The following is a 13,520-nucleotide window of genomic DNA, read 5'->3' as shown; positions in this document are numbered from 1 at the left end:
ATTCACAGAACCAAGTGCTCGACACCGAAAAAAAATTATAAAAAAACATTCCCGTCTGCCTGCATTTTTGACAGCTTCACTCGTTTGCTACTTGTAATAAAATGACACATTTCCACTGAACACAATGCTTACAGCCATAGGGGGAAAACTGAACTGAAACTATGGCCCGGCCATCACTTTGTAAATGAAGGTACACAATACACATCTGTGGCAGGTGTGCAGCATTCAGTGGACTTCTCCTTTTGATTAAAGGGAAGAGCTTCGATTCCCCACAAAGCTGCTGAAAGAAAACGTGACAACACTGAGAGCTGAGCCGTGTTGTTTGGCCTAAACGATGAACTTTGTTATTGGTTTTTCTTTAAAAAGTGTTTGGAACTTTCATTACCGAGTTTTGTTTGAATGCACATCTATAGACAATTAAATTCACATGATTAAGAACATTTGTATCTGTGTCAGACTGGGGCAAAAAACATATACAGAATATTACTTTCAGCATGCATTTCAACCTGAAACACAAACTCTTAGATCTGTATTCTATGAGGCGAGAGGAATTTCAATTGCCACAAATGTGATTTCTCAAGTCCATTAAGGTTTTAAAGAGGCATTTCTTTGTAATTTCCAAGACCACCGGTTGAATAAACACATCAGCAGCATAATGATCTGTGGAAAGCAGCACATGAGTGAAACCAGAAACTTATGACATGGTCAATATTCCCGGTTATAATCACAAGCATATCAACTTATTTTAAGAAAAAGCACATTTCAAAGGCATTTTAAGAAACTGAAAAGCTACAAGCTCGAGCCGAGTCCCGCTACTGATAAACCAACACCTCCACCCAGTGGTGGAGATGCAGCTACGCCTCAATGACCCAACTGTCAGACACACGGAGTAAATGACGGTCAAGGCTTGTTTGAGAAAAACTAATACATTTCAGTCAAATACAAAAAAAAGCCCTAAAAGTGTAACTGCAACTTCTTTTACTGCACTTAAGATCTAAATAACAGGAGTCATCGTTAATAAGAACATTTTTATTGTTTTTTTCGCTAATCAGTTTTAAATTTACTGGACAAGTACAGTCTCATGAAACATGTCACAAGAACCTGAAAGAACACAAAAACGGAAGATATCAGCTACAAAAATTTTGAGGGGATTTTAAAGAAAATTTAAGAAAAACGGTAAAAAAAATTTATACATGAGACAGAATTAAGTCGAATAGGATGTAGTGTAGGATGTAAACATTAAACAATATGACAAAGATGTGGAGGACAGAGCAGGTGGAACTGCTGTCAAACTGAAGAGACTCAACACTGATTGGCATGAGACGTTCACTGAGAACCTCAAGTAACGCCGACTTACTGGCTCACACGAACGTCAGGTACACTGGTTTCAAAACAGACACGTTTTATACAATACGACAGCATCTCCGCTACATCAGATGTTCACTCCTTTGTCCCTGGTTTAGTGTGATATGAGGTATGTGCGAGGCCTCACCTGCTCCACATGGCAACAGTTTGTTGAAGATATTGCGGCATTGCATTCACTCTGCCATGTGACTATTGCTTGAACAACAGGCCATCGGGTCGTAAAGGGGTTTAAAGCCTCAATCAGCTGAGTGACATCATCTGTAGCACTCAAGGCCATTTGCAGCTATGGAAGACAGCACAGTTATGGTTGTCTTGTTTAAAACAACAGTAAATACACTTAAAAAAAAAAAAAATCAGCCAGAACATTAAATCTAACATTTCCTAGAATTCATCTTGCACATGTACATATTATGAAATAGGCACCAAATTTCTAAAGGGACAAACGTGCTCATTTCTGCAAGCACGTGTTCAAAGTCTAAATGCATACACATTTTTGGTCAGCCTCCTTTGTTCTTTTTGCTATGGCTACCACGGTAACAGCTCCAGAATAACTTGATCACCAACACATTTTGTCATCAAATTCAGTAAGAAAGCGAAGCCGCTAAGTTGGGTAACATGTCGGACTAAAACTAGGGGTTTGCGTTACATTCACATTATCCCGATTAAATGTTACTCTATTTAACAATCCCCAACCTCCCTCCCTCCAAATACAAACACTCACCTCAAAAAAAGGATCCAAGATGTCATAAACAAATCCCACTCTTCTTATTACATGCTCCCTCCCTTTTCACCCAGATGGAGGTATTCCTATAATCACACCCCGTCTGCATATGGCCAAACACCTCTGTCACAAAAGTCAAGTCCAGTCCTGACACTGGAGCTTCCTTGCTCCAGTTGGGTACTTCAACTCAATGTAAGAAAGCGGCTCAAAGTGCTACCTGGAGCCCAGAAAAGCTTTGAGATAACGAGGAAGAAGAAACAACAGCCTCTACCGGCCCGAAAAAAAAACATGACATCACTTCTGTTCTGCAAAAATGCACTAAGGACAACATTTACCCCTGAGCCAGCTCTCACTCAACAGGCGGTTTCCCAGAAGAACTAAATCTCTTATTGTACATAATATATATATATTTTTTATAAATATATATAGATATATATGGCCCTTATTGAAGAAAAGGTGAGTTTCACATTGACACGAAAGTACCATAATCTCTATGTAGCCAAGTAGAAAGTGTTTCAGTGTTCAAGTGAGCTGGCAGCAGTCTGCTTGTGTCACACTCATTCAACAAGTAATAAAACATGAGAAAAATCCTGTGAGGCCGCAAACGTACACGTCTCAAAGCACTGCTCCTCAAAAGGCTTCTACGTTTTCCTGAGTTATACTTTTAAATTCGTAACAGACAGCAACTCCATTCTTTTTTTTGCTATTTAAATCTTGGGCTATTCCCTGACACGATGGTTATTTCTGTTATTGTTATTTTATAGTTGATTGCTCAACCACTCCAGCTCAGTGGAAAAGAAATACATCCAGCACTATTCTATGCTTACCTAAAAGGTACTTTCAGTTCATGATAATTGACCCGACCTAATGTTATTAATATGACAGTAAAATACATAGATATTTAACTTAAAAACAACAGAACAGAATTGCATTTGCAAGAAGCCTCGCAGGCTTATTGTGGAGGGGAGTGGGCATAAGTATAATTAAAATAAAGATATCACTTAAAAAAATAACAATAATAATATTAAAATAGAAGCACTAAAAACTTGAAATAACAACCTTAAAGACAGTGTTCTCTCCATCTCCAGCTCTCATCTGTAGCTTTGGCTTGTTGGAGTTTTGGAACCTGTACTAACTGGCTCATTGACATCAGACAACAAACTACTAAACCCTGAGAATTCAGACACAGGCGTCCGTATCCTGTGATCCACCTCCCTGCTAGAGTCAGTGCCGTACGACAAGCCGCGGCCGTCCGCCTTAAACTGGGAGCCAAAGGCCTGGGCAAAGGTTTGGATCTGGTAGGAAGGCTTGGAGGAGTCCAGAGAGACCAGATCCTGTGAGGGGGCCAGGGAGTAGACCGCTGTGCCGTTTTTGACCGGCAGCGGCTCCTTCTGGCTGCTCAGGTCAGACGGACTGATCTGGTAGGAAGACGGTGGCGTCGAGGAGTGAGGCTTCTCCATCTGGTTGCTGAGCTCCTGAGACGGCGTGAGCTGCTGGTGTGGGGGGGGCTCCAGGCTGCTCATGTGGAAGCTGTGCTGCGGAGAGGAACCCGTGAGCATCGCAAAGTGAGACTTTGGCACAGAGGAGGCCACCGACTGGCCGAACCCGCACTCCAGCGGGGACGTAGTGTAGATGTTCTTGTCAGCATAGAGGGGGGTTCCTAGGGGGGAGGTGGTGAACGGTCCTGAGGCTGGATGCCCGGGGCCCAGAGGAAAGACCACGCTTTGGCTGGTGCGCTCCAAAGTCTGCAGCAGGAAGCGGGAGTACTCGTGCATCATGCCGGTCTTGTCCCCTGACGGGCTGGGAGCGTCCGCGCTGTGGCCGACGTTGGCGCCTTCGGCCGAGGCCACGCTCAGCTCCACGTGCTGGTCGCCGATGTCAAAGTGAACGTCGTGGTGCAGGCCGTCGGGCTTCTGGGTGTAGTGGTCAAGGAGGCTCTGAAGCACCTCGTCGGAGATCCCCACCTTCTCCAGGGTCAGAGTTGCATCGCTGTCCATCACGCCAGAAACGACGCCCTGGATGATGGACGGCTGGGAAGACAAGTGCACGCCCACGTCGTAATCGCCGCCGACGCCGCCCGGCGCTGCAGACGCCGACGAGTTGACGTTGTTCGCCGCATGAAGGTAGCGTCTCTTCTTGACGAACTGCATGGCGTCGTCGTAGTTGCTGCTGGTGCTGACCTTGGCCCGATTTCCCTGCATGAGGCCAAGTCCATCCATCTGCTCCATTGGGCCTGTCTTTTCCTGTTCCACACTGGCTTTGTCCAGGCTCTTTCGGCTGGCTTTCTTGAACGCCATCTTGGGAGCTCTCCCGTGGTGGCCCTGTTGCATGCTGGGTCCTGGATCAGTAGAGGAAGACACTGTTTGGTTCTCTATAGAGTATTCATGGATGCTGTACCCTCCAGACACGGCACCATGAACGTTGGGTACCCGCGCCGCCCCACCGTCCCCCTTCTTCTTTTTCTGTTCCCCTGCCTCTCCTGAATTTTTGGACTTCCCCCTCTTTTTCCCCGTGCTCCCAGCATTTCCCTGAGTGATTATGTAGCTGCCATGTTCCATGCCAACACAACCCAAGTCCATCATCCCGGGATCGAGCCCCTTCTTTATGGCTTCTCCGCAGGTTCGCTTGTGCTTAAGCAGCCGGTCTGTCCTGGAGAAGAACTGAAAAGAAAAAAAAAACAAATGTTGTCTTTAAACAATCCTAGGTGTTTTCAGAGAAGGGGGTATCGCTGAGTCACTTACCTGTTGGCAGGTTTCACATCTGTACGGCTTCTCTCCGCTGTGTGTCCTCTTGTGTCTCTCCATGTGATACTTCTGAATGAAACGCATGTTACACTGGTCACAGCTGAATGGCTTCTCTCCTAAAAAAGGAAAAAAAGAACAAAACAAACTGAGCCACCTGTCACATCATCACTTCATCCGGTGATGTTTGGTAAATTACTTACCACTGTGGATTTTCTCATGCCGCTGGAGAAGGTACTTCTGAATGAAACTCATGTTGCACTGACTGCATCTGAAGGGCCTCTCACCTGAAATAAAACCAGATTTATTCAATGTGGTCTCACCAGGAAGGTCATTTACAGCTCTGATTAGCAATGATGTGGTAAAACTACACCATCACCTGAACAGGCTAATACAGTTCAACCTTTTAATGGCTAAAAAATTATTTAAAACAGTAAAACGTACAGTCTTGGAAAATGTTTTACAGACCAGGGACCAATTTATACATAGAACCAGTCTGTACTCTGTGTGACTTGAATGACAGTGATGCTCAGGTTTTATCCACCACGTTTCTTCAGATTCGTTCAATCCATTTTCTAAACAACCCACATTCGCCATTCCCCCCTCAGCAGGCGTTTCTAAAGGTATTAACATAAAATTTCCATTATTTAGGGTGATTGGCTCAAGTTGGTGTGGCCTCCACATTCATCCTCAGCTGGTTCGAACTAATGAATCACGCAAAATGCTACACGTTTAATCAAAGTAATGGCAGCTGAACAGTGCTTTTTGAAAAGCGGTCTGATTATAAATGGAAAGGGGAAGAAACTATTATTGTGCAACTGAGATGTAAACAGGATGTTGCAGAAGATGTGGCATCTTAAAAAAAAGTAACAGTATCTTTTTTTTTCCCCCTCAAACAGACACTTGGAAACAATCTGACTTCATTACAGAGTAAGAGTAAAAACGCTAAGAAAAACATAGGAAAAGCCTAAATGTCACCCATTTACTGGTTTAAAGAATAAAGTACAGGGCAAGACCAGTTGCCCATTATGAGGCCCACAAATCAACCTTAACGCCAACATTAGTTAAAAAAGCAAAGACTTGATAATTTGAGACGGTTTCTTGAACCCAAACATTCCAAGATTACAGTCACATCCTGCTCTGTGCTCCTCGTGTTCAGGGACATAGTTTAACACATGCTTCCACCCTGTACTCTACATATGTGCCTGTATGACACACCTGTAATTATCACTAACTGCAATTAGTGATTGCAACAATACGTCAGTACTAACTGAATAAAATAGCAGAGACAGTTGCAGTAGTGATAACATTAGTTCTACCATCTTCGGATGTCGTATTGATGAAATGGTTTCAGTTTTCGCGTGACCAAACACCCAAGCAGGGGAGAAAATGTGAAAGGGCTGTTTAGTGATACCTGTGTGAATGAGGACGTGTCTACGAAGGTGATAGGAGCTTCTGAAGGATGCAGTGCAGTGATCACAGATGTGAGGCTTGTTTCCCGGCGACAGGCTGCCTCCGTCTGCCTCCAGCATCATTGATTGCTTTAGGACGATACAGAAGAAACGCGGTTCATTTTAAACTTTTGACCTCATGCATAGAATCATTTTAAGTCAAACAGCTGCAAGTGTAAATATTAATGCTGATAATAAGACTTTGTATGTTATAATAAGTAACTGCTCAGGTACACATCTGAGTATGATATGGACGTAAAACGTAAAAATGTGACTGCATTCACAGACAAATTAATATGTAACAGACCTTTGCCTCGCTTCTCTTCTTTCTCGGTTTACCCTCCTGTCCATCACCATTTGACCTTCGACCTTTTCTCCCAGTGGGCTCCTTTCCTAACTGACTCGGCAGCTGGGAGGATGACAAAGGGAGAGAGGGAGCGCCGTAAGAGTGAGCCACGACAAGGAAATCACTAGAGTGAAGGTTTAAAGCCTTCAGTCTGAAGCTATCTTACAAACAAGTTTATGTTTTCTGCTCATGCAATCAAACAAAAGACTTAAACAATGACTGGTGATTGTCTGTTGGAGACTCATTGTTTTTACACCCACTAAAAACACATCCTGCACAAAGCGTGAAATTTACGGGCTGTCTGAATTACAGGCTGCTGATCCACAAAGTGATTTTCTTCCCGAAATTGCACACCTCGCACACCAAACAAAATATTCACACGTATTTCTCCTCACTTAAACTGCACTGCAAACAAACTGAGTCAGGTTTTAATTCAGAAAAACGGTTTCCACCCTTTGTTCTATCGGTTTACTGCTCTGCTCCTCGTTGCCATATGGACATTGACAAAGCAAATGAAAGAGCACCTGCTCCTCTTTAAATCTGGCATTTCATCAATGGGAACTTATGCATAGCCAATATTTTAAAGGGGACTTTAAACTCATGACATCATTGTGGGTTTTATACAAGCTTCACAGAGAGCTGAAGTTTGTCTAACAATTCATAGATTAATTATTAGTACTTGATTAAAAATAAAGTTCTCAATTTGGGCTGTTGACTGACTGAACAGAAAACAAATAATGATGTCACTTTGGAAAATACAGAATAAACACAACGACACTCGCAATTTTCTGGCATCTTAAAAACCAAATGATTAAACGTAAACAAGGAGCTGTTAGACATTTAATTGAAATAATAGCTAGTCACAATTCAAAAGAATAAAAGATGACAAGCTTGGCTGATAAATGTGTGTCGTTTCAAAAAGCACCAGCACACAATTAAAAAAAATGTGGCACAGTGAAAACAATAATTCATTCTGTTGCTCCAGGCATTTGCATTGGGAGCCCTGGTGACCTCCGATGCCTGCCTATTGTCAGGAGAGTGTGCATGTGTGTATTTTCTATTTAAATGAGCACAAAAGGCGTCTGAACTGAAGTGTGAGCTTAAACAAGACAGCTGTGTCCTTGCCAAGATATTTTCATTCACGCTGAGGCTGGATAACATCATCCTTGCACACAGAAAAGCGGGGGTGTGGTTGGGGGGGCTCATTTATATTTTGCTTTTCAAGCTGTCAGGAGATTTACGTCACCTGCACCCAGTCCGTTCTCAGGCTCCTCCTCCTGCGGCTTAAAACATGAGCAGCAGAGTTGCTTTAGAGAGCAGACGGTCGCACTAATATTCCAAATGCTGGTGTTTTTCTTACATGACGTTTGAGTCTGCATTTGCCACATGTATATAAGAATATCACTGAAATGAGCAACACAATTGTGGCTAAGAAGCAAAATGTAGTTACTGGATCACATCGAACAGAAAAAGCTACAAGAAAAAAAAATATACAGAAGCTATAAGTCATTGGGTTGTTTAAAAGATTCAAAGTGAATTTTGGACTGACTAGGACTTCTGACTATTAAATGAAAGTTCACAGTGGTACTTACGTTTCCCATATTGACATCATGCACCAGCAGACTCTGCTGGTTACCGACCGTCACCTCCAGCAGCTCCGTGCTCTTGCTCAGCCCTCCGGGATAGAGCGGCAGGCGATAATCGTGCTCCGACAGCTTCTCCTGCTTGATGCCCATTGCATGAACGTAGTCTCCCACTCCGGCGGAGCCCAGGCCGCACCCCTGAGCGGCCATGCTGCAGTCGGGCGAGTCGCGCTCCTTCTTCAGGATCATCTCCGGCGCTGGAAGCTCCTGCATGACGGAGTGGGCGGTCAAGCGGGTGAAGCTGGTCACCGGCGGGAGATGGCTGAACATTATCATGCTAGAGCCGAAATTGGGCTCCATTGTCCCACTGGAGCGCAGGAACTCATTGCCTAGTTTGTCTTGAATGATGTTCATGGTGAAGGCCAGCAGGCAGGAAAACTATGAGGTGGCGATCAGTGTCATCCTGTGAAGGAAACAGCCAAAAGTTAAATAAACAGTGTAGTGTTTTTTAAAGCGTGCAATAACAAATCTGCAAGACAACAACCCTCGCCAGTTAAACTGTCTTCCTGAATCAGTGTCGTCGCCTCTGATCTCAAAACTGGGCCCTTAGTAGGATTAAAACGGGTGGTTTGTGGGTCAACAAAAGGCTGCAGTCTGGCACGGTGACACGTACAAGCAACACACTGAGGTATTACACCGTCAAAATAAAAAAAAAAAAAAGGGTCTGCAGTCATTCACAGGGTAAAGGGTCACGGTGGCTGCAGTGCCAGACACAACACGAGATGAGGAATGAGAGGACTGATGTTGTGTGTTAATCTGTTTGATGGGCCTGTCTGACCCAGTCATCCTATTTGCATGAGCTTATCTGCCAATGAGTGTGCACCCAGACGGCATTAGGAAGACTGCTGGCGTAATTATGTGGCCGCTGCCTAAACAAATCAGCTTTAAAACGCAACGGGAACTGCTCAATATTTAAATGAAAAGCCTTTAGGCGGGACTAAACCGGATTTGTGAGGGGAACCAAGTGTTGGGAAAGCGTCAAAGTCACGATTACAGGTTTTCGTCATTAGGGGCTGCGCATGATGAGCTCATGCAGCTCGGATGCTGCGCTAGCGCCAGTAACCTGCTCAGCTAACACAAAGGCAACTTTTACAAATTAAAAGACGCCTCGGTTCCGGGCGCCGCGCGCCGTCACATCGGGACAAACAGTCGCTCGTTAGCGCGGTTGTCCGCGATCAGTCTAAAACCGGCCTCCCGACCTTGGTGGACGCGCAATTAGCCGCCGAGCTAACCATTAGGCTAACCACTCTTACGGGGCCCGTCTTCTCCTTTGTGATGCCGATCAAGCAATAATTAATATGGCCATGCAACGAGAGGGGCAGATCTGCGCTGGTCGGCACCCAAACCGAGCCGGAGCGAGCCCAAATCCGCCCAAAGCCACAGTAAAGACGGTGCTTGAAACGCGCGCTAATAAAGTCAGCTGCTACTTTGGGTTTAGTTGATATTAAAGACCGGTGACTGGGAGCGGACATCTCCACTCAGACGCCTGCAGGACAAACAAATCTGGGAGCCAGAGAATGATCGAGGACCAATGCCGACTGGGACCACGCACAGGCAACGAGCGCGGCGACGGGACGCGTGTTCGGCCCAAGTCGCCGCTGTTGGTTTTCTGGCCGCTGGAGCGACTGTAAGTGATGGAGCGGCAACACGGACGTGACCCATAACAAACGGCCCACGCAACTCCTGCGAACAATGATGCTCCGGCTAGCCGAGACGGCTAACTTAGCAGCTAACTAGCGGTAACGTCAGTGCGCTGCGCTTTGTTGTCCGTCCCGGCGCAGAAGTTGAACTATCACGCGAACCGAGTCGAATTGGGCTCCGAGAGCTCGTCTTACCGGTGCAGCACCATGACCCGCTGTCCGGGCTCGTGTGGTTCCCCCTCGGCGGTCCGTTTCGGCGTCTACAGCCCAAACATTGTTCTCTCGCAGCTGCTGGGTTCTTCCATGTTGCCTCGGCGCAGAGGATTCTGGATCCTGCAGGCGTCCGGAGCAGACGCTCAACGGAAACCTCGAGCCTCCCCTGTCTCGAGGGCAACGAACTGTTAGAACGGCACGTGCGCTACGCAGCTGATACGCAACGCTGCGATAAATACGTATATACTCGCCAAAGTCACACGATTTTCCCTTGTAGAAAATTACGCTTCAATTTTTAATTGTCAACATTTTTTACTTGATTATCATAAGTTCTAATTGATAGATGTCGCACGTTTTACGCCACAAAACTGTAAAAAGTCCAAACTATAAATGTCTATAAATTACCTTAGTTATGACAAATATGGGCAATTCTGGGACTTGAATCCACTTGAAGCCACTTGGCTTTCTTCTAAAGGAGAAGGCAATGCTTCACCCATAGGAAGCTACACGTTTAACCTGCACAGGTGAATCATCTTAAAAAAAAGAATTTAAAATAAATCCTGGTATGATTGATTGTTTTGGCGTTTCTCAGCACATCCGAGTTCATTCACTGTCCATGACTCAACTTCTCTGGAATTAAGAACTCAGTTCCTTGATAGTTTTTTTCTCTCCAGCAAGTTAGATCTGGCACATTAATAGATGTGAACACACCAGAACCGGGCTCCTCGCTGCTGATTGGCTTTCGGATGAACAGATCAATTAAAAGAATACGGCACAATTAAAATGCAAAATGCAGAGAACCCACACAGCCTCCTGTTATGTTGGATGTGTGTGATTACGTTTGCCTAATGACCAGAATGTAAATTAGCGGTGAATATTTATTTGAAAATAAGGGTGTAAATATGTAATACAGGGCAGTAAATATATTTGTATAACTGTTGGAGTTGTAACTACATATATGTTCACCGACTGCTGTTTTTTAAAGCTGTGCCTTTATGACAGATCCAGGTCAATAAATCCACCTTGTTAACAAATGCTTAATGAAGTGAAAGAGAAATGGCTTTCTTGGGCATTGTCATGACTTCAGGGCAATGACTGAGGAGGGTTCTACCTCCGTATTTACCAGGACTAACATGGAGCTGCAGCACATATAACATTTGTTGTTTTTCTGCTTTGGTCCAGCTTAGACAGTAAAATCTAGTCCGCCTGAGGCCCAAGCGTGTCAGAAAAGCACATCTGAGGCACAGAAACGCACACAAAGATGGAAGACACTCACGCATGTGGTATTTCAGTGTCACCCGCTGACTCACGTCATGTTTGTCCGAACTGACGTATGGAAATGTCAGCGTGAGGCTCAGCTTCCTGTCAGTCACTTCTATCAGCGGAATGTTTGGGACATTAAGGTCGGAGACAGGAAAAGACTCCTCCACTCTGCCTTTGGCTTCAGATTGGAGGCAATGGAGGAGTGAGCTGGACCTGTTTGTCACATCTTTCAAATAAACTGGGAAAATGTAGTTTAAAACCTCTAATATTTTTACCCTGCTGCAATTTGTGTATCATGTGGGGAGATGATTATTATTTCCTACTCCTCATTAATAATTCAGGCTGTGCCGCATGTCTTTGTTCTTTCTCTCTCTCTCTCTGTGCTTTGAATCCTTTCCAACCTCACACACAATAAACTCTGAGTTAAGATTTCTTTGCTCATCAACATATGGAAGCCAAGAGAGCCGTGAAGACGGGCGCCAGGGTTCGGTGATTGCCCGCGTCGTCTTGATTTGGATCTCTTGCAGGAAAAGCCTGGTACCTACACATAACAGATGGCGTTTCTGGCTGAACAGGATCTAATCCTCAGTCGTCGGGAGGATCACAGTCATATCTGAGTTCCCTGTTTTTAGGTCCCTCGTGAGTAATTAGAAACGCGTGTAACAGTGGGATTTGTTCCGTGGAGAACGAACAACATTGATGTATGGAAATGTAGCATATGGTTGGAATCTATGCAGCTGCATGACGTGAGGGCTGGTCAGTCACATTCCTGCATGCGAGCGCAAATAATCCCAAAACAACCGTGGCGCCACAGAACAAGGAACGTGACGCAAAATGAGTAAAAAGCTCCAGTCAAGCATCACTTAGGAGCAGGTTTACCGCAGTGATTCATACATTAGCATAACGTCTGTTCACGGAAACCTCCATCTAAATTGCAAACTGAGATTCAGAGCACAGCTTCTTCTCGCTTTGAAGACGATGACATCTTCTTTAAAGGACAAGAAAGTAGACCAGTTTTTAGCTTTGCATGAAATCACTGCAAATCTATTTACACAAGCTCTAAAAGACATTTGGTGCAAATATTATGTAATGTAGACTACAAATATTTACTACATATTATACATGTGATAGTTTTTTGTGCAGTTTTGTTGTCAGAATCCAGCTCTGTCTTTCAGCAAACAATCATTGTTCTGAACTGACTTTGACATTTGTTAAAACCAAATTTCAGACCAGCACATCATTTATTTATGAGTTTCTTAAAATACCTTGAACGTGTGCTTCGTCAATAAATGATGTAATTAACTGTTTGGGGTGTTTTTTTTTAAAAGGTCTGGTCTATTTAGGAGAGACTCTTAATACGGCTTAAAACAAAATGATGGACTGCTTTAAAATGAGCCTGAGGTTGTTGTGTAATTGACAACGTGACCTACTTGTGCATCAGGACTTAATAGTAGCATTTAAAAGGTATCCAACTGATTAAACTGAGGACAAAATGAGATACAAGGCCAAAGCCTTTTACAGCCGTCCTTTGGGAGAACGCTGTCCAGGAAACCACACACTCTAGTAAAAGTCTGAATCAATAGGACACTTTTACAGGAAACAGGAGAAGCCCTGAGTTAATAATACCCAAAACAAACAGAGCCTCAAGACAATAATGGCAAAATTCTATTTAAGGCAAGACACTTGAAAATATTTATACATTTGCATGATGATTCCATTGTTTATTCATTTTGCAATTTTACCTTATTTTGAAAAGCTCAGTCAATTCTGGCGCAGGTTCAAGTAAATTACCAGAGGCACATAATTAACGTAGCCTGGTTATAATTCAGTTGGTGGGTGCTAATGGGTAGTTCCTCCAGTAGGGGGCAGCGTCTAGCATGAAGCCGCAGCATCATTCTGGCTCTCGGTTAATCAATGAGGCAAATGAGCTACAATGTAGTGACAAAGTGGGCAGCTATGGAAATGAATGGATAATTTAATCCGTTAATTCCCCGGTGAATCAGTTACGGCGTGCGCTTATGTGATTGACCAGATTCACTACATGAAGGAGTCCCTTTTCCCACATCATCCCTCTCTTTCTCTCTCTCCACACACACACAAACGCAGTGTTGTGTAACTCTCCCCTCCTCTTTCCCTG

The 13,520-nt window shown here is 44.3% G+C and overlaps 1 protein-coding gene across 1 annotated transcript; it reads right to left on the bottom strand.

The window, feature by feature from the left end:
• Positions 1-1,014: 1,014 nt before the first annotated feature.
• On the bottom strand, positions 1,015-11,073 carry znf281a (zinc finger protein 281a). The gene is made up of 7 exons (XM_029159431.3): positions 10,103-11,073; positions 8,217-8,670; positions 6,586-6,687; positions 6,242-6,368; positions 5,031-5,114; positions 4,828-4,946; positions 1,015-4,746 (listed from the first exon to the last, which is right to left on the bottom strand). Exons 2-7 carry the CDS (start codon positions 8,619-8,621, stop codon positions 3,178-3,180), a joined length of 2,406 nt encoding a protein of 801 aa, XP_029015264.1. The 5' UTR covers positions 8,622-8,670; positions 10,103-11,073; the 3' UTR covers positions 1,015-3,177.
• Between the last annotated feature and the right edge of the window lie 2,447 nt (positions 11,074-13,520).

The sequence above is a fragment of the Betta splendens genome, chromosome 8 (genome assembly GCF_900634795.4).
Source record: "Betta splendens chromosome 8, fBetSpl5.4, whole genome shotgun sequence".
Lineage (NCBI taxonomy): Eukaryota > Metazoa > Chordata > Actinopteri > Anabantiformes > Osphronemidae > Betta > Betta splendens.
This window is presented reverse-complemented; position numbering and strand designations above follow the sequence as displayed.

Coding starts and splice junctions, on each gene's coding strand:
- znf281a (XM_029159431.3), bottom strand. CDS start 8,621: ATGAACATCATTCAAGACAAACTAGGCAATGAGTTCCTGCGCTCCAGT. Junction 6,369..6,585: donor AGAAGAGAAGCGAGGCAAAG/GTCTGTTACATA, acceptor ATCGTCCTAAAG/CAATCAATGATGCTGGAGGC. Junction 5,115..6,241: donor ACACGTCCTCATTCACACAG/GTATCACTAAAC, acceptor GTTTTATTTCAG/GTGAGAGGCCCTTCAGATGC.